Source organism: Balaenoptera borealis (assembly GCF_965194805.1).
Source record: "Balaenoptera borealis genome assembly, chromosome: 7".
NCBI classification, from domain to species: Eukaryota; Metazoa; Chordata; class Mammalia; order Artiodactyla; family Balaenopteridae; genus Balaenoptera; species Balaenoptera borealis.
In genome coordinates, this window is record NC_138864.1 from 16,969,653 (window position 1) to 16,991,752 (window position 22,100).

At 37.3% G+C, this 22,100-nt stretch overlaps 1 protein-coding gene across 16 annotated transcripts in view; it reads right to left on the bottom strand.

The window, feature by feature from the left end:
- The window catches only part of SUGCT (succinyl-CoA:glutarate-CoA transferase), a 792,254-nt gene that overhangs the window by 675,795 nt on the left and 94,359 nt on the right, over positions 1 to 22,100 (bottom strand). For all 16 annotated transcript variants that reach the window (XM_082399856.1, XM_082399855.1, XM_082399852.1 and 13 more), the window contains one exon: positions 16,547 to 16,690. In XM_082399856.1, coding sequence (XP_082255982.1) covers positions 16,547 to 16,690 — 144 coding nt within the window. The remainder of the gene's footprint in view (positions 1 to 16,546; positions 16,691 to 22,100) is intronic.

Sequence of the window (22,100 nt, forward strand, 5' to 3'; positions counted from 1 at the left end):
AACATTTAGGGAAGAGCTAACACCCATCCTTCTCAAACTCTTCCAAAAAATTGCCGAGGAAGGAATACTCCCAAACTCATTTACGAGGCCACCATCACCCTGATACCAAAACCAGACAAAGATACTACAAAAAAAGAAAATTACAGAACAATATCACTGATGAATATAGATGCAAAAATCCTCAACAAAATACTAGCAAACAGAATCCAGCAACACATTAAAAGGATCATACACCATGATCAAGTGGGATTTATCCCAGGGATATAAGGATCCTTCAATATATGCAAATCAATCAATGTGATACACCATATTAACAAATTGAAGAATACAAACCATATGATCATCTCAGTAGATGCAGAAAAAGCTTCTGACAAAATTCAACACCCATTTAGGATAAAAAAACTCTCCAGAAAGTGGGCATAGAGAAAACCTACCTCAACAAAATAAAAGCCATATACAACAAACCCACAGCAAACATCACTGTGAATGGTGAAAAACTGAAAGCATTTCCTCTAGGATCAGGAACAAGACAAGCATGTCCACTCTCACCACTCTTATTCAACATAGGTTTGGAAGTCCTAGCCATGGCAATCAGAGAAGAAAAGGAAATAAAAGGAATACAAATTGGAAAAGAAGAAGTAAAACTGTCACTGTTTGCAGATGACATGATACTATACATAGAAAATCCTACAGAGGCCACCAGAAAACTACTAGAGCTAATCAATGAATGTGGTAAAGTTGCAGGATACAAAATTAATGCACAGAAATCTCTTGCATTCCTATACACTAACAATGAAAGACCAGAAAGAGAAATTACAGAAACAACCCCATTCACCATTGCAACAGAAGAATGAAATACCTAGGAATAAGCCTACCTAAGGAGGTAAAAGACCTGTACTCAGAAAACTATGAGACACTGATGAAAGAAGTCAAAAATGACACAAACAGATGGAGCGATATACCATGTTCTTGGATTGGAAGAGTCAATATTGTGAAAATGACTATACTACCCAAAGCAATCTACAGATTCAATACAATCCCTATCAAATTACCAATGGCATTTTTTACAGAACTGGAACAAAAATTCTTAAAATTTGTATGGAGACACAAAAGACCTCGAATAGCCAAAGTAATCTGGATGGAAAAAAACAAGGGCTGGAGGAATCAGACTCCCTGACTTCAGACTATACTACAAAGCTACAGTAATCAAGACAATACAGTACTGGCACAAAAACAGAAATATAGATCAATGGAACAGGATAGAAAGCCCAGAGATAAACCCATGCACATATAGGTCACCTTATTTTTGATAAAGGAGGCAAGAATATACAATGGAGAAAAGACAGCCTCTTCAATAAGTGGTGCTGGGAAAACTGGACAGCTACATGTAATAGAATGAAATCAGAACACTCACTAACACCATATACAAAAATAAACTCAAAATGGATTAAAGACCTAAATGTAAGGCTGGACACGATAAAACTCTTAGAGGAAAACATAGGCAGAACACTCTTTGGCATAAATCACAGCAAGATATTTTTTGACCCACCTCAAAAATAAACAAATGGGACCTAATGAAACTTAAAAGCTTTTGCACAGCAAAGGAAACCATAAACAAGACAAAAAGACAACTCTCAGAATGGGAGAAAATATTTGCAAATGAAGCAACTGACAAAGGATTAATCTCCAAAATATATAAATAGCTCATGGAGTTCAATATTAAAAAAAAAAAAAACCCAATCAAAAAATGGGCAGAAGACCTAAATAGACATTTCTCCAAAGAAGGCATACAGATGGCCAAGAGGCACATGAAAAGCTGCTCAACATCACTAATTATCAGAGAAATGCAAATCAAAACCACAATGAGGTATCACCACACACTGGTCAGAATAGCTATCATCAAAAACTCTACAAACAATAAATTCTGGAGAGGGTGTGGAAAAAAGGGAACCCTCTTGCACTGTTGGTGGGAATGAAAATTGATACAGCCACTATGGAGAACAGTATGGAGGTTCCTTAAAAAACTAAAAATAGAACTACCATACGACCCAGCAATCCCACTACTGGGCATATACATTGAGAAAACCATAATTCAAAAAGACACATGCACCCCAATGTTTATTGCAGCACTATTTACAATAGCCAGGTCATGGAAGCAACCTAAATGCGCATCGACAGATGAATGGATAAAGAAGATGTGGTACATATATACAATAGAATATTACTCAGCCATTAAAAGGAACAAAATTGGGTCATTTATAGAGACGTGGATGGACCTACAGAATGTCATACAGAGTGAAATAAGTCAGAAAGAGAATACCAAATATCATATATTAATGCATATATGTGGAATCTAGAAAAATGGTACAGATGAACTGATTTGCAAGGCAGAAATAAACACACAGATGTAAAGAACAAATGTATGGACACCAAGGGGGGAAGGGGGCGATGGTGGGATGAATTGGGGGACTGGGATTGACATATATACACTAACATGTATAAAATAGATAACTAATAAGAACTTGCTGTATAAAAAATGAAATAAAATAAAATTCAAAATAAATAAAAAAAACCCAAACTTTCTATAGCCACTTCCACCTGCTAAGGTGGTGAATTAGCTGGCTGAGGTGGAAATACCAACTGGAGCAAACAAGAGGCTAGCCAAAAACTGAAAAGGAAACACTGGGTAAAGAGATGTCCACAGGGAATATTGGTTAGCTCCAACATATTCCTGGGAATCTAGAAGGCCACATGCATGTGCAGAGCTGTGTGCATGCACAAGAACGACCCAAGAAGGCCTAATATTTTACTTATACCCGACCTTGAGGTTCTGCACAAGCATGAGTGAAAGAAGAGTTGTAGACTCTGTCCCAACACACAGAGTGTCTCAGCAAAGGCAAGGAGATACATTCGTTCAAGGCAGTTAAGAAATTCTATGCCTAATCATCAGCTGACCACTAAGCTAACTGAACACAGTGGCTTCAAAACACAAAGAATAAAGACTTTATAAAATTCATTCAGAAAAGTCACTAAACAAAAAAACAACCATGAATAGCAACAACAACGAACCCTTGAGCATGGGAGAAATCTGAACTCCAAAGTTTCAACACTCTATTATTTAAAATATCCAGTTTCCAACCACACACAAAAAAATTATGAAACATGCAAAGAAACAGGAAAGTATGACCATTCATAGGGGGAAAAAAAAGGCAGACAATAGAAACTGTCTCTGAGAAAGCCTGGTGTTGTACCTAATAAAGACTTTATTTTTTTTAATATTTATTTATTTATTTATTTATTTATTTGGCTGTGCTGGGTCTTAGTTGCAGCACGAGAGTTCTTTGTTGCCATGTGCAGGATTTTCGTTGCGGCATGCGGGATCTTTAGTTGCAGCATGTGGGATCTAGTTCCCTGACCAGGGATCAAACCCAGGCCCCCTGCATTGGGAGCACGGAGTCTTTTTTTTTTTTTTTTTAATTGTTAGTTAACTTTTTTTTTTTAACATCTTTATTGGAGTAGAATTGCTTTACAATGTTGTGTTAGTTTCTGCTTTATAACAAAGTGAATTAGCTATACATATACATATATCCCCATATCTCCTCCCTCTTGCGTCTCCCTCCCACCCTCCCTATCCCACCCCTCTAGGTGGTCACAAAGCACTGAGCTGATCTCCCTGTGCGATGCAGCTGCTTCCCACTAGCTATCTATTTTACATTTGGTAGTGTATATATGTCCATGCCACTCTCTCACTTAGTCCCAGCTTACCCTTCCCCCTCCCCATGACAGAGACAATCTTGAAAGTAGAAAAAGAGAAGCAACTCATCACACGCAACAGATCCTCAATAGATTAGCACCTTAATTCTCACAAAAAATCATAGATGCCAGTCAGCAGTGGAATAACATACAAAATGCTAGGGGATGGGTGGAAGAACGTCAACCAAGAATTCTATACCTGGCAAAACTATTCTTCAAAAATAAAGATGAAATTAAGACATTCCTAGATAAACAAAAAAGGAAGGATTTGTTGCAAGCAAACCTGCCCAACGAGAAATACCAAAGGGCTGAAATGAAAAACAAAAACAAAAAACACTAGACGGTAACACAAATCCACACAAAGAAATAAAGAGCAGCAGTAAAACTAACTAAAATAAGTAAGTATAAAAGACAGTATAAATGTACTTTGTTTATAAATATTTTCTTCTCCTACCTGATTTTTAAAAGAACTGAATAGAGCTATAGTGGTAAACCTGTGTTGATGGGCATACAAAGTATAAAGACGTAATTTGCATTACAATAATAGCACAAAGAAGGAGGGACGGAACAAAGCTATACCATAACAAAGCAAAGCTTTTACATGCTGTTCAAATGATGCTGGTATTAATCTAAACTAGACTGCTTTAGATTAAAATGTTAATTGTAACTCCCAGGGCAACACTAAGAAAATACGGAAAATACGTGTGGGCGCACGTGCACATGTGCACACACACACATGCAATGGGAATTAAAATAGTGCACTAGAAAATAACTATTTAACAATAAAAAGGCATTAATGGAGGGACAGAGAAATACAAAAGACACAGGATGTAGAAAACAATAGCAAAATGGCAAAGAAAAAAAGCAGAGATTGGCAGAATATGTTATAAAAATTGATCCAACTATATTCTGTCTATAAAAGCCATATTTTAGATTCAAAGACACAAAGAGATCAAAAGTAAAAATATGAAAAAAATATACCATGTGTAATGGGCTGAATTGTGTCTCTCCCAAAATCCGTATGTTGAAGTCCTAAACCCAGCATCTCAGAATGCGCCAGAATTTGGAGATAGGGTCTTTCAAGATGTAATTAAGTTAAAATGACATCACTAGGATATGCCCTAATCCGGTATGACTGATGTCTTTACAAGAAGAGAAAATTTGGGTTCAGATATATACAGAAGGAAGATGATGTGAAAACACAGGGAATGATAGCCATTGACAAGCCAAGGAGAGAGGCCTGGAACAGTTCCTTCCCTCATGGCCCTCAGAAGAAGTTAACCCTGACAGCACCTTGACCTTAAAGTTCTTAGAGTTCAACGCTCCAGAACTGTGAGAAAATAAATCCCTGTTGCTTAAGACACCCAGTCTATGGAACTTTGTTATGGCAGCCCTAGTAAATAAAATATCATAAAAATGGTAACCAAAAACAGATTGAGAATATCAGAAAAAATAGACTTTGAGGCAAAAATTGTTACTAGAAGCAAATAACATTTTATACATTTATAATACATTTATATAATTATAATAATAGTTATAATAATAATTATATAATAATATATAATAATTATATTATAATAATAGTACATTTTATAATAATAAAGTGGTCCAACTATCAGTAAGACATAACAATTATAAACATTTATGTACCTAACAGCAGAGCACCAAAAACATGAAGCAAAACTGACAGAATTGAAGGAAGCAAGAAACAATCCAACAATAAGAGATGGAAACTTAAATATACCGTTTTCAATAACAGATATAGCAACTAGGCAGAAAATCAACCAAGAAATAGAAGACTTGAAATGCAAAAATGCAAATCAAAGCCACTTCAGACCCACTATAATAGCTAAAGTAAAAATCATGGGGAATAGCAAGTGTTGACAGGAATGTGAAAAAACTGTAAACCTAATAAATTGCTGGTGGGATTGTAAAATAGTGAAGCTGTTTTAGAAAAAATTTGACAGCTCCTCAAATGTTACACAAAACTTTACCATATATACCAACGAGACCAAACAAACATCTATATAACACTCCACAACATCAGCAGAATACACATTCTTCTCTAGCACACCTGGACCATCCTCCAAGATAGACCAAAAACAAGCCTCAGTAAATGTAAAAGGACTGAAACTACATAATGAGTGTTCTCCAACTACAATGGAATGAAGCAAGAAATTAAAAACAGAAGGGTATTTGGGAAATTCACAAACAGGTGGAAATTAAACAACACATTCCTAAAAACCAATGGATCAAAGAAAAAATCTCAAAGGAAATTAGAAAGTGACTTGAGATGACTGAAACAAAACACAACATACCATAACTTATGAGATGAAGCTAAAACCGTTCTTAGAGGGAAATTTATAACTGAAAACACCTATATTAAAAAAGAAAAAGACCTCAAATCAATAACCTAACACTCCTCCTTAAGATACTACAAAAAGAAAAGCAAACTAAACCTAAAACTAGCAAAAGGAAGGAACTATTAAAGATGAAAGTGGAATAAATGAAATATAGAGTATAGGAAACCAATAGAGAAAAACCAATGAAATCCAAAGTTGGTTTGTTGGAAAGATCAACAAAATTAACAAACATTAAGCTAGAGTCACCAAGAAAAAAATAAAGAAGACTCATTTACTAAAATCATGAATAAAAGAGGGAATATTTGTACTGACCTTACAGAAATAGAAAGGATTATATGAGAATACTATGAACAATCATATGCCAATAAATTAAATAACCTAAATGAAATGGATAAATTCCTACAAAGATAAAAATTACTGAAACTGACTAAATAATAAATAGAAAAACTGAATAGACATATAACAAGTAGAAAGATTGAATTAATAATCATAAAACTTAACAAAAAAAGCAGCAGCCCAGACTTTTTTAGCTTCATTGGTGAATTCTACCAAATAATTAAAGAATTAGTACCAATTCTTCACCAGTTCTTCCAAAAACTAGAAAAGGAGAAAACAACTCATTCTATGAGGTATCTTTCTGATACCAAAAGCCAAGAAAACCATCACAAAAAAAGAAAATTATGGAGTAATTCTCCTTTTTGAATACAGACCCCAAAATTCTTAGCAATATACAAGCAAACTAAATATAGCAACTTTACCAAGAATTATAAAGCATAACCAAGTGAGATTTTTTCCAAGGATTATAAAATTGGTTCAATATACAAAAATCCATATCAATTGTTTAATCAATGTTAATTAATCAATAATCAAATAACATTAATAGGGTAAGTGACACAAACCAATTAATGATCTCAATAGTTGCAGAAATAGCATCTGCCAAAATCCAACACCCTTTCATAATACTAGTGGTGAAAAACTGAATTTTTTGCCCTGAAATCAGGAAAAAGAAAAGGATGTCTGTTCTTGCCACTTCTATTCAACATTGTACTTGGGTTCTTTCTATCCAGGGCAATGAGGCAAGAAAAAGAAATGAAAGGTGTTCATGCTGGAAAGAAAGAAGAAAAACTATCTCTATTCACAGATGACATGACCTTGTATATAGAAAATCCTATAGTAACCACTAAAATATTCTTAGAACTAAAAACACAAGCCCAGCAAGGTTGCAAGATACAGAGCACTATACAGTCATTGTGTTAAGCTCTATTGCTCAGTGCTGACCACATTACTTATCAAAATCATTCTCCCAAAAGACAAGACAAGATTTGTTATATTTGTATACTCTTCTTAAAAGCTAAAACATATTCCCCAGTCATCCTTATTCACCATAACACTGCCAGGAATAACAGCATGCTTGGCACTGGGCACTCAATAAACATTTAAGTGAATAAATAAATGAATGAATGAATACTGGCAGCGCCTTATACCCTTAAGGATAAGTATAATACAGTCTCTGGATCCAGACTGAGTTCAGGTCCCAACTCTGCTATTTACTGGCTGTGTGACATAGGGCAAGTTACAGTGTTATTCTACGCCTCTGCTTCCTCCTCAGTAAAATGGGAATAATAAAACTGTTGGGGAAATAAATCAGTTAATATATGCAATGTGCTTAGAACTGTGTTTAGTATAAAGTAAATGTTACCTAAGTTTTATTATGTTTTTAAAGTCACTCTCAATGATTCAACTTTGGAGAATATAAACAGCCTATACAATACAGCATCTACTCCAAGGTCAGCAAGTTCATAGCACTCTCCCAATGTTGCACCTTTATATTATTATTGTTAATAATCACAGCACTCCTTTTCCAGAAACTGTCTCAACCTCCTCAATACCAGTCTCCAGTCAGCCCAAGAGGCAGAAAAGACTAACACTGTTTGCCATTCTGTGTTGCTTCTACTATCATTCTACAAAAACAGAACCAGAACTCAACTTTTGCTCTACAGGCTTGATCTAGTACCCTGCCAATAAATTCGCTCCCCACAAAAAAGAACAGTCCTCTAACTGACTTCTAACTTCTAACAGGCCTACTAGTCATAGAATATTGGATTATTATTTAAATTAAATGTCACATCTCATGTTTGTTCTTCAGATGAGTATTAATAAATGGCCAGATTTACTGCTAATGTCAACTTCTAAGGAATGTCTTTCATTGGGCTTTTTGTCAGTGCCTAGAGCATGCCAAGTTTTGTCCTGCTTCAGGCTTTTGCATTAACTGTTCTCTCCATCTGGAACATCTTGCCCTGGTTAACAGAAGTGTCCCTGCTATCTTTATGAAACTGTTGCATATCCTTATGCAAATGTATCACTATTACTTGTTTATTGTCTGTATATACAACTACAATGTAAATTCCATGGGGCAGGAAACTTGCTGCCTTGTTTATCATTTATTGTATAATCTGGCATAAGAAACAAGTGTGGATGGATGGAAAGATGGATAATGGATGGATGATGGATGAATTCCGTGAGTGCAGATTCAACTTAATTTCTTAGTCCCTAAAGTGAGTATCAATAGGTTTAAAAAATAGAGACCAAAATCATAACTTTAAAGTGAAAATATATTTAGTATATGGCATTTACCATAATGGAAAAGTAAACTAAGCATTTTAGAAGATTTTCTATAAAAATGGATGAAACCAAAGCAGTTTCCTTTTAGCCCTCAATTAACTAGAAAATGAAATCAACCAGAATATCAAAATTTCTAAGCACTTCAGCTAATCAAGATCTTATTTTACCTTGGTGGTATATAATGACTCTAGGCTACGAAAAAATTAAAAAATTATTTGGCATTATGCCTCATACACATTCTGTGAAGAACCAAAGTGATTTCCCTGGAAATTAAATCTCAGTCACTATGCTTGCTGCCAGTGGTTTACTTATCCTTTAGCTGCAATGATGACATAATAGTTGGGGCCAAATAGATTCCACTGGGAATCAGTTGGTCCATAACTTAGGACAGGTAAAGAGTCACCATTAATTAGCAAATATAGAAGGATGTAATTACTACATTTTATTCTACATAAAATCTTCTGACCCTAGAAAGTACCAAGATGAAGGTGGAAGTGATTAACTTAGCAACAAAAGCAAATTGTTCTACTCTAGTAATAGAGAACAGAGGTGATTCTAAGACTGTTAAACCCACCTTTAGGAACAGTCAATTGAGTTCACTATTCTACAAGATCCTTCAAAGACAAAATCTAAATTGGGGGAATATCCGTCAACACCAATGGCTCTTTCTCCTCCTATTTCTTTTATATCTTTATCTTAATTATGTTTCTATTTTTCAGAACATTTTGAAAGCACCAAATTGTTTTAAAGTATCTAATGAGAATTAAATCAGATCACAATGAAATTTGTCTTCTGGTTTTATTCTGTTCTCCTTTGAGATATTCTCCCACTAGTAATTATCAATTATTACAAGTTAAAAGCCCTGGTTTCCCTCATTATGGCTCATGTCATATAAAAATATCACATGTCCACGAATATAACTAAAGATTTCAGTTATATAAAACCAGAGCATCCTCTCAATACACTTATATTTTGCTGAATCTTCTTTAAAAAAAAATAGTGAACCGCGTTTTGTAATGCAGTCAACTTGTATTCAATCCAACCAATAGTATAAAATAATAACAGAAAATAATAGATTATCTAAAATCTTTGCAGTTTTCTTTGGAAGTCATCTGATTTTTCTTTTTTTGTGTGTGTCTTTATCTACCTACTTACTCATCTTAATATTAGTTGAATGTTAATATTCATATATCCCCTGAAATTAAATTGATAGAGCAGTGGGAGGCCTTAGAGAATTAAAGAACTGAAGTTAGAAGAGGATTAAAAATTGGACACAAGTAACTAAAGACTGTCAGGCTGGCATGAGCCTTCAAGACAGGAATGCATTAGGCTCCTCAGGGAAATTCAAATGCAAATTTGTAGTTGCCAGATTTCTTCAACTTTCTGATATTATCCTTTTTTTTTTTTTTTCCTCTCCCTACTCCAGTCTCTCAACTTCTTTGGTCACAGACTGCTGCTTCTCCATCTTTCCACCCTCTATTTACCCTTCAGGATAATCTCAACTTTCAGCCTCCACTTCCTTCCTGTATACAGGATTGTCTTTCCTCACAGATTGGGACATTTGAGACTGTTCTCAAGGTAATTCTTCCGGAGCTGACTTATTAATTAGGTAGAGTGCCTAAGGCCCACAATACTTTAGGGGTACACAAAAATGTTTTAATTTTAATTTATTTTAAAATCAGAAGAAAAAAATGAATATGTAATACCAGTAAACACACAATAATTAGTTATATTCATCTTTATACAAATGCAGTTATAAATATAATTCTTAACATTTTTATGGAGGAAAGGACCCATAAAGGCAAAGTTTTCTAGGGCTCACAGAAATCTTAATAGCCCTTAAATTCTTCTGAGTCAGCCCAGCCTTACATCCCTCCCCAGTCAAAACTGGTGCATTCTAACCTCATGGGTAAGACCCAGACCAGAGGTGACTATAAAGTATTCATTTCAAAATCTGATTTATGGTGATGGTTGCAAAATTCACTAAATTCACTAAAGACTATTAAACGGTCACCCCTGAAATAGGATGAATTTTATGATATGTAAAATATACCTCAATAAATTGTTAAAGGTATAGATTAAATAGGAAAAGCAAAAACACAGGTGTATCTAAAGACACAAAAGTATCAGATTATTATACTTGTTTGAATTCAAAAGTTTATCCATAAAACTGTGCTATAATAATGAGTTAAAATCTCATCTAGCCTAAATATGAACAATCTACAAACAAGGAAAAAAAGGTGAAATAAAAAATGCCGAAACATTCTATATGTGAAAATAATTATAGAAGTTTGGTGCTAAAAAAACCTAACTCATTGTAGTAGTAATTAGGGGAGCCTGGTTGCAATTAAGTACAGGAAGGATATTAAAACTTTCAAAAGATATTTCTGTAAGCCACAACAGAAGAACACGAGCAACAGAAAAACTGGAACCACATCCAAACCCACTTCCTTGTTATTTACCAATATCATGTAAAGAATACTGTTTAGATGCTGACATCAGACAATCTTCAGTTGACAACTTTAAATCATATTAAGACTAAGAAAAAAAAATCAAAGAATTTTATGACAAGGGTTAAAAGTTTATAGCCTTGAAACTACAAAAAACTTGGTGCCCACTACAAACCACATCCTGACAACTGTCATGTCTCTACGGGGAAATGGTTTTGTTGTGGTTGAGGCAATCATTTCTGAGTTAATTATTAGCTACTATTCAAATCAAGTGCAATTTCTCTATTGTACATTACATCACTTCTAAGAGAGGGGGTACAAAATTTCATTTTTAGCAACTGATACTGAATGTTATAATCATTCATTGGTCATCCTATGCAATGCAATCAAAATGAGTAAAAACTATGTTTTTTACCACTGCATGAAACGTCAGTCATTTTCCAGGCAGCTGAAATTAAGTTCAAATGTTATCTGCTTAATGCAAGTGAACATTTATATAAAAAAAAGAAAATGAATACATTTTTTAAAAGGTGAAGTTTCCTATTACGTTACTTTGAAAAGTATCTAGAAATAGCACTTCCCATTTACATAAAGCAGATTTTAATCATTTTGTGGTTTGGTTTTTAGATCTAAAATCTACAAATGTTATCTTAAGTTGACAAACTAAGTGAAGTTAGTCAAGATTTCTCTAATACGAAAAGTTATAATAATTATGATAAAATCATGTCAATAACCATCTTTTTAATCTCAGCATATTTCTAACATTGTAAAATATTTTTTCAATAACCTAATAAAATTAATGCTACTCATCAGTAGAATACTTTCTAATAGACAAAGAATTTGCCATATCCTTTGTTGCACTAGAACTTCAAAACAACCCAGTATGTTAGTATAGTGAACATTTGTTGATTGGCTCCCCATCATCCTTTTCCCCTTCCTCTGGCCAAAAAATAACTCCACCATTCTTCAAGGAAATCACCTCTCCCCAGTCAAAGCCATGTGGTTTGGGTGGAGTTAACCCTGTCCCTTGTATCAGGAATGGCTTAAGCCAATCAATATACTTTATCTTTCAGGTCTCATTAATTGGTTCAGAAATAGTTCACTTAACCCAGTCACTCAACAGTCACAGTCTTGTGTTCTGGGACTTCTAGGAAAGGGCACTTCCTTTTTCTTCCATGGGAACTACTGAAAAATTCAGAAACTTTCCTGGGTGGTACAGTGGAAGGATGTAAGATTTGGAATAAGAATTGTTAAAACTTTAGCTCTTCACAATGAAGAATGGAGAAAAGGGGAGAGACCAGGAGAAAGGCAGAAAGCACAGAATAGGAATGAAAACAGGAAAGGAAAGAAAGACAAGCAAAAAAAAAGACAGAGAAAAGAGATGCCCAAGGCTAGAGAAGCACGCATGAGAAGAAAAGAGAGAGTCCAGAGCCAAAGAACAGGGCAGAGGCAAAGAATCAAAGAAGAACAGAGCTTAGGCTGTAGTGGGTTCAGAGAATGGAAAGGCTCTTATCACCCATTGTGTTGCACTTCAGGAAGGCTTCAGCATAAATTATTACCTGTACCACTGCCCTTTGAAACTCTCTAACACTGTTCACAGCTCAGAAGTCATTCTGAATGTGGCAACTGTAGCAAGTATCCAAGGAGACATAGTCTTTGGTTGAAAGACCATCACCTAACAGAAATTATAAACAGAAGCCTTAAAAAGTTAAAATCCAGATTCCTAAGCGTGATATATGAGGCCCAACCACATTCTGCAACCCCGTTAGGGAACCACAGGGAACTATATATCACCTCCAACTTTCCCATACAACTTGGCTGCCTCTACTAGTAAACTCGGAACAGCTGTGTCACCTCCCACCCCAAGCTACCTAGCACAGAGCCTGGGGTACAGTTCATGCTCAGTGGACTAGAGCTGAAACAAAAAATCCAGTCATCCCATGACTCCAAACGCTATTTTTTCTCAAAATTCTCATATTTCAACAAAAACACTTGTCCATCAGGTTAAAGTCCATGATGGCTTTCACTCAGTGGATCTAAACATGATTAGATAATGACCCAGAAGAGCCCACTTTGTTGCACTCTCTTACTGTAGCTCTTGGCATGCTTTTGGGAGGTGGGGGCAGTCTTCCTATGTGTTTCCTTATTACTGAGTGCTCGTTTGCTTCCCCTGCCTCTTACTCAATTTGCCTTCTCCCCTTTAGCTTCACCACAAGAAAGCTGGAGCTTGCCAGTCCCTCAATGTCAAAGCTTTTCCTTCATTAAGCAGGGGAAAGAGAATGATTCAGGATGTCAGAAACCAGAGGTCTTGCTGTGACTCTGCTGCTCAAGTAGGTCAACCTCTCTTAGCCTCAGTTTTCTTATAAGTAAAATGAGAATAGAAATACCTGATCTACCTACGTACCTCCAATGATAATTATGAGAGCAAAATAAAATAGTAGATGTGTAAGCGCAAAGCTCTAAAATAAGGCATAACAGATTTTTATTGTTAAAAGGTAGTTAATGACAATGGCCAAGATATAGAAACAACGTAACTGTCCATCAATGGATGGAGAGATAAAGAAAATGTGGTATGTACATACACTGGAATATTATTCATTCATAAAAAAGAAGGAAATCTTGCCATCTGCGACAACATAGATGGATCTTGAGGGCATTATGCTAAGTGAAATAAGTCAGACAGAGAAAGACAAGTACCATGTGATCTCACTTATATATAAAATCTAAAATTTTTTGAAATTTTTATTTAAAAACTATACCAAATTCATAGCTACAGAGTACAGACTGGTGGTTGCCAGAGGTGAGGGATAGGGAATGGCCAAAATGGGTGAAGGGCGTCAAAAGGTATAAACTTGCAATAATAAAATAAATGTCATGGGGATGTAATGTACAGCATGGTGACTACAGTTAGTAACACTATTCACATATTTGATAGTTGCTAAAAGAGTAGATCTTAAAAGTTATCACAAGAAAAAAAATTTTTGTAACTATATATGGTGATGGATGTTAACTAGACTTATTGAGGTGACTATTTTACAATACACACAAATACCAGATCATTATGTCTACGCCTGAAACTAATATAATGTTGTATGTCAATTATAAAAAGGTAGCTAATGAGCCTTAAATACACTAATAATTTTAGCTACCTTTGACCGGGTTAGCTACAGCACAATAGGTTAAATCACTGCTACCATGTTTGGCAAAAGCAAATCATTTCATCATTAGTTGTTTATCAAGGACTTATCCTAAGTCGATGATTTTCTACTTTTTTCTATTTTTCCCTAAGCAAGTTTAAGGGTTATGAGGCATACCCATTGGTAACAGTGATTCTCTGATTGATCTCCAAAGATTGTTAGACCTGCTATTTGACAAATATTGGGCTGGGCTTTGAGGATACCGCTATAAGCAAGAACAAACATTATTCCTGCACACATGGAATTTACAGCCTCACGGAGCAACATGAACAACAAATATAGACACACACCCAAAGTGTGCATGAGTTTGCATTTACTGTACCCTCACTTTGAAACAGCCCTACCAGTGATTCCACCCACCTCCATGCCCACCCCCATGGAACCACACACCTCCAGATTGTGAATCACTGTGTTAGGTGCTAGAAGAGAATTCAACTCTATAATACTCTACAAGAGAATTTTTTCCAAAGCTAATTAATTCGTCATTGACAAATTATAAGAAAAGCAGTCTAGGCAGAGATCTGAAGACCTAAGCAGAGCCCCAAATGCAGGACCAGCTACATAATTTGTAAGTACTAGTGCAAAATGAAAAATGTAGGGCCTCTCATTCAAAAAATATTAAGAATTTCAAGGCAGTGACAGCAGAGCATTTAAATTAAGCCTAGTGCCTTCTGTGACTGCATAGGTCACACACCTATGAAATCTTCACGGCTTCCATATTTACTGGATGTGCAATTTTACCCAATCACTTAACCTACCTCGGGTTCCTTACAGCTATAAAATTAGCGGAGTAAGGAAAAAACTTTCAGCTTCTTCCCAGACCTGACATCTGCTTCTCTGTTAAGAAGAGAGATCATTCATTTGGAGAGAGTTCTTTCACCCTTTTATTATAACCATTAAAACTCTGACTGTGACTCAAAGCTAGTGTTGAAAACTCATAAATAGTATTTCACCTTCAATCATATTAATGTTGTTTTACTTCTATGCACTACCTTAATTTTGTCTAAAAAAAAAAAATCTCCAAAGCAGAGTTCCAAGATTACTGTTTTCCCATGTATGCCATTTAAATCTGAAATTCCCAACTGAGGTCTTTGTCTATGAAGTAATATTTCCCACAGTAAAATGTCTCCTTGCACAAGTTAGATATTTTCTTTTTTTCCCCTCCTTGAAAAATTACCTATTCAAAATCAACTTCCACATATGGTACAGCATCTAGGTCTGATCCAGTGAAAAGGAGGCAAAGTGTCAATCTGGGAGTGAGTTAACCCTTTTATTCCACCAGCTTAGTATTTAGCATAACATAACTGACAGCTATCTAAACCAAGGGTTCTTAATCTGGAGCTTATGGAAAGAACTTTGGGAAGTAATTAACTTGAATGGAAAAAAAAATTATATCTTTACTTTCATCAACCTCTAACTAAAATTTAGCATTTTTTTCAATTATGAATGTAGACAACAAACCACAGGAGTATTAGCAGTACCTAAGTATGACCTGATCACCAGTAAATATTCTACATATTTTCTTACATTATAGTTGCAGATATCTCAAAACATCATTTATGCTCAACACTACCTCAAAATTGCAACAGTTATTGAATCCACTAACAGATATCCTGTTTTAATGTATTAATAAAACATCATATGTACTATTATAACACAAAATTGGTTTTTACATTGAAATAATGTAATCTCTCTGTAATCCTAAGTATCTCATTCTATGCATTTAAAAACATAATTCTGAGGAAAGGTCCACAGACTTCACCAGATCACCCAAAGGGTCCATAGCACAAAAAAGATGAATAAACTCTGGTAAAAAGAAGTTACAGAGCTCACATGACAATGAAATAGAAACAACTGTACTCCTGTCTCAAAAACAGTAATAGACCTGTTCTAATAAAAACAGTCTTTAAAATTCTGGTTCAACAGCAATGTCTACGTTATAACAAAATCTTCGTGGTCCATTTATTTTAATATGACAATATCAGGGACACCAAAACAGAACAGCTTTTGCTGTTGTTGTTTTGTTTTTTTGGGGGGGTGGGGGAAATTCTGTTGTTTTGTTTTTTGTTTTTGCACATGTGACCACAGGATTTGATATGAAAAACTGTAACACAGATACATGTTTTTATGCCACTATCTAAAATGTTATTTGGATTGGTACCTGGGATGACAGTAGGTTACAATCAATGAACAGTCCTTTTCCGGTTTTATATCTTTGTATCAATCCAGCCATAATGGCTCCATATGCATAAAGGCCAGTGGCAAGATCAGTCATGGCCACTCCTGGACGAACTGGATCTCCATCCTGATTTGAGGGTTAGGTTGAGAAAAACAGAGAAACTGAAAATTAAAACCGTCATATGAGTTCACAAATATCCTAAGGTCAAATAAAAGAAAGAATTGTATATCATGTGCACACACACATACACACATAAGAAATACAACAAATTGCTGTTGTGGATATCTGTTGGTGGTAAGGATATATTTACATTTGTTGTATGTTTATTATTTTTCTGAACCCACCTCCTACCAACCAAACTAAACCAAACCAAATGAAATAAAAGATTTTTAAAAACATGTCTGAAGTTCCTTCTTAATATATTTTACATTATTTATACCAAAAAAAGTAAATAATTGAATTTGAATTTAAATGAGTTAACCTGTTGGAGAGGAAAGAGTTAAAGAAGTATTTTTTTTCTTGTTGGGTTAGGAGGTTCTCCCAGGAAAGAAGAGGGCAGAAGACCTGGTCTAATCTCCTTATAAGCATGCTAATAACTGGCAAATACACTAATGGTATTTGCTTTATAAAAAAAACCAAACAGACAGTATTTATCTATAAAAGGCTTTTAGCAGGATACTCCTGCTTTAGAATTACTATGGTAAAGAAACCTAGCATCTATAGATTTATGGGGCATAAGGCATGAGCTATGCAACTATCTGGGTATAAAATGGAAATGTTCCAATAGCCCATCAGTTTCATGTAATATGAGGTAACCCATGTACTCCATTTGAGACCTTATCTACTGCTCTGGGGTTGAGAATTTTGTTATTGTGAGAAGAAAGGCATGGGGGGCCTCTCTCAATGTCCAGGAGCTCCTTCTGCTTCTCCTGTGCCTTTTGATTGCTTGAATCCTTAAAATTACAAGTAAAGCTTGATACCGATTCATGTCGGTCTTATTGACAATCCAATCCTTGACCCATATGTAAAGATATTAGAACAGTACCAGGCAAACAATAAGTGCCCTATAAAAATTAGCTATCAAATTTTTCATCAACATTATTATTAATCATTGTTGTATCAGATAGTTCCTATTTTTCACTACCTTGAATTCTGCCAAGTCTTTCATTGCACATAATGCCTAAAAAACCTATATTTCACCTAGTTTATATATTCATTCATTCACTTCCTTATTCATTAATTCCAGCTGTTGTTCAGTCATTTTCAGAAGCTAATTTTTCCTTTTCTGAAGCCCATACATAAACTATGTTAATCATCGTACAAGACAGCTAAATTTGTTTAAAGCAAGTAAGTGAGACTGTAGAGCAACTAAACTTTTTGTCCCTGCTTTTCAATACAATTTCAAGGAAGATATTGCCATAAATATTGGAAACTTCTGAGGGCCTTCTAACTATTATTACTGGCAAAACTTGTAGTGGCGTGAATCCATAAATTTAAAATTAATACTGTCATTTGGATTTAAGATTATTTAATGTATTAAAAGTGAGAGGTAGGGGCTTCCCTGGTGGCGCAGTGGTTGAGAACCTGCCTGCCAATGCAGGGGACGCGGGTTCGAGCCCTGGTCTGGGAGGATCCCACATGCCGCGGAGCAACTCGGCCCGTGAGCCACAATTGCTGAGCCTGCGCGTCTGGAGCCTGTGCTTGGCAACGAGAGGCCGCGATAGTGAGAGGCCCGCGCACCGCGATGAAGAGTGGCCCCTGCTTGCCACAACTAGAGGAAGCCCTCGCACAGAAACGAAGACCCAACACAGCCATATATACATACATACATACATACATACATACATAAAAAGAATGTAAGCAGACAAGAATAGCATTAAAAAAATAAAAAATAAAAAAAATTTAAAAAAAAATTTAAAAAAAAAGTGAGAGGTAAGTTCAAATTTAAGTTTATAGACATCATCTGCTTTCTTACTATAATATTAATATAATCACATTTCTTGAGAAGTTTTCTATACTTCTCAGACCAGTAGGAACAAATCATATAATAAATCCTTTATATTACATTTTAAATCTCCTGAAAAGCGGAGACTATACCCAATATTCTAAAAATATCAATACATTATCCAGAATAATAGCATGATATGTATGAACATTAAATAAATATTGTCATCCATATATGAGACAACATTGTCACTGTTAAAAATGACCATTTGTGCCAAATAAGTTTAGTGAAATACTAATTTAAAGAGGCTTGCTAACACACTTTAGATTCAAAGATATAAATAGGCTGAAAATAAAAGCATGAGAAAGGATATAGCATGCAAACAGCAGCCACAAGAATGCTGGAGTGGCTATACTAATATCAGACAAATAAACTTAAAACAAAAAAAGCTCTAGAGAAAAAGAGAGAGATTTTATAATGGAAAAGGGTCAATGCATCAGGAAGACATAACAATTAAAAGCATACATGCACCCCAAAATTGAACCACCAAAATACAAAAAGCAAAAGTGACAGATGTGGAGGGAGAAATAAACCCTTCATGAATAACAGTAGGGATGTCAATACTGAAATATGAATAGTGAGCAGCACAACTAGATAGAGGATCAAAAAAGAAATAAAAAATTTAAACAACACCATAAACTAAGTATACCTAATAGATATAAAATGCACATTCTCAAGTGCATATGGAACATTCTCTAAGACAGACCATATCCTAGGCCAGAAAACAAGCTAAGATAAATTTTAAATGAGTGAGTTCATACAAAACATGTTCTCAGATCACAATGAAATGAAATTAGAATCAATAACGGGCATATCTGAGAAACTCAAAAATATGTGGACAGTAAACAACGTACTCCCAAAATACCAATGAGTAACAGAGGAAATTATATAAGAAATTAGAGGAGGAGGAGAGAAGATGGCGGAAGAGTAAGACGCGGAGATCACCTTCCTTCCCACAGATACAGTAGAAATACATCTACACGTGGAACTGCTCCTACAGAACACCCACTGAACGCTGGCAGAAAACGTCAGACCTCCCAAAAGGCAAGAAACTCCCCCCGTACTTGGGTAGGGCAAAAGAAAAAAGAAATAACAGAGACAAAAGAATAGGGACGGCACCTGCACCAGTGGGAGGGAGCTGTGAAGGACAAAAGATTTCCACGCACTAGGAGCCCCATCGCGGGCAGAGACTGCGGGTGGCAGAGGGGGGAAGCTTCGGAGCCACGGAGGAGAGCGCAGCCACAGAGGTGCGGAGGGCAAAGCGGAGAGATTCCCGCACTTCCCGCACGGAGGCTCGGCGCTGACCAGCACTCACCAGCCCGAGAGGCTTGTCTGCTCAGCCGCCGGGGCGGGCGGGGCTGGGAGCTGAGGCTCGGGCTTCAGTCGCAGGGAGAGGACTGGGGTTGGCGGCGTGAACACAGCCTGAAGGGGTTAGTGCACCACAGCTAGCCGGGAGGGAGTCCGGGAAAAAGTCTGCAGCTGCTGAAGAGGCAAGAGACTTTTTCTTCCCTGTTTCCTGGTGCGCGAGGAGAGGGGATTCAGAGCGCCGCCTAAACGAACTTCAGAGACGGGCGCGAGCCGCAGCCAACAGCGCGGATCCCATAGCAACAGGGGCGCAGAGGGAAAAACGGAGAGACTCCCGCACAGAGGCTCGGCGCCGAGCAGCGCTCACCAGCCCGAGAGGCTTGTCTGCTCCCCCGCCGGGGCGGGCGGGGCTGGGAGCGGAGGCTCGGGCTTCGGTCGGATCGCAGGGAGAGGACTGGGGTTGGCGGCGTGAACACAGCCTGAAGGGGTTAGCGCACCACAGCTGGCTGGGAGGGAGACCGGGAAAAAGTCTGCAGCTGCCGAAGAGGCAAGAGAATTTTTCTTGCCTCTTTGTTTCGCGGCGCGCAAGGAGAGGGGATTCAGAGCGCCGCCTAAACGAACTCCAGAAACTGGCGCGAGCCGCGGCTATCAGCGCGGACCCCAGAGACGGGCGTGAGACGCTGGGGCTGCTGCTGCCGCCTCCAAGAAGCCTGTGTGCGAGCACAGGTCACTCTCCACACCGCCCCTCCCGGGAGCCCGTGCAGCCCGCCACTGCCAGGGTCCCGTGATCCAGGGACAACATCCCCCGGGAGAACGCACTGCGCGCCTCAGGCTGCTGCAATGTCACGCCGGCCTCTGACGCCGCAGGCTCGCCCCGCCTCCTCTGTACCCCTCCCTCCCCGCGGCTTGGGTGAGCCAGAGTCCCCGAAGCAGCTGCTCCTTTAACCCCGTCCTGTCTGGGCGGGGAACAGACGCCCTCAGGCGACCTACACGCAGAGGCGGGTCCAAATCCAAAGCTGATCCCCAGGAGCTGTGCGAACAGAGGAGGGGAAATCTGTCCCAGCAGCCTCAGAAGAAGCGGATTAAAACTCCACAACAACTTGATGTGCCTGCATCTGTTGAATACCTGAATAGACAACGAATCATCCCAAATTCAGGAGGTGGACTTTGGGAGCAGGATATATTAATTTTTCCCCTTTTCCTTTTTTTTTTGTGAGTGTATATGTATATGCTTCTGGGGGAGATTTTGTCTGTATAGCTTTGCTTTACAATAGCTTTATTTTACTTCACTATATTATAGCTTCTTTCTTTCTTTCCTTTCTTTCTTTCTTTCTTTCTTTCTTTCTTTCTTTCTTTCTTTCTTTCTTTCCTTCCTTCCTTCCTTCCTCCTTCCTTCCTTCCTTTCTTTCTTTCTTTCTTTCTTTCTATTTTTTCTCCCTTTTACTCTGAGCCGTGTGGACGAAAGGCTCTTGGTGCTTCAGCCAGGCATCAGGGCTGTACCTCGGAGGTGGGAGAGCCAACTTCAGGACACTGGTCCACAAGAGACCTCCCAGCTCCACGTAATACCAAACGGCAAAAATCTCTCAGAGATCTCCATCTCAACATCAAGACCCAGCATCACTCAATGACCAGCAAGCTACAGTGCTGAACACCCTATGCCAAACAACTAGCAAGACAGGAACACAGCCTCATCCATTAGCAGAGAGGCTGCCTAAAATCATAATAAGGCCACAGACACCCCAAAATACACCACCAGACGTGGACGTGCCCACCAGAAAGACAAGATCCAGCCTCATCCACCAGAGCTCAGGCACTAGTTCCCTCCACCAGGAAGCCTACACAACCCACTGAACCAACCTTAGCCACTGGGGACAGATACCAAAAACAACGGGAACTACAAACCTGCGACCTGTGATAAGGAGACCCCAAACACAGTAAGATAAGCAAAATGAGACGACAGAAAAACACACAGCAGATGAAGGAGCAGGGTCAAAACACACTAGACTTAACAAATGAAGAGGAAATAGGTAGTCTACCTGAAAAAGAATTCAGAATAATGATAGTAAGGATGATCCAAAATCTTGGAAATAGAATAGACAAAATGCAAGAAGCATTTAACAAGGACGTAGAAGAACTAAAGAGGAATCAAGCAATGATGAAAAACACAATAAATGAAATTAAAAATACTCTAGATGGGATCAATAGCAGAATAACTGAGGCAGAAGA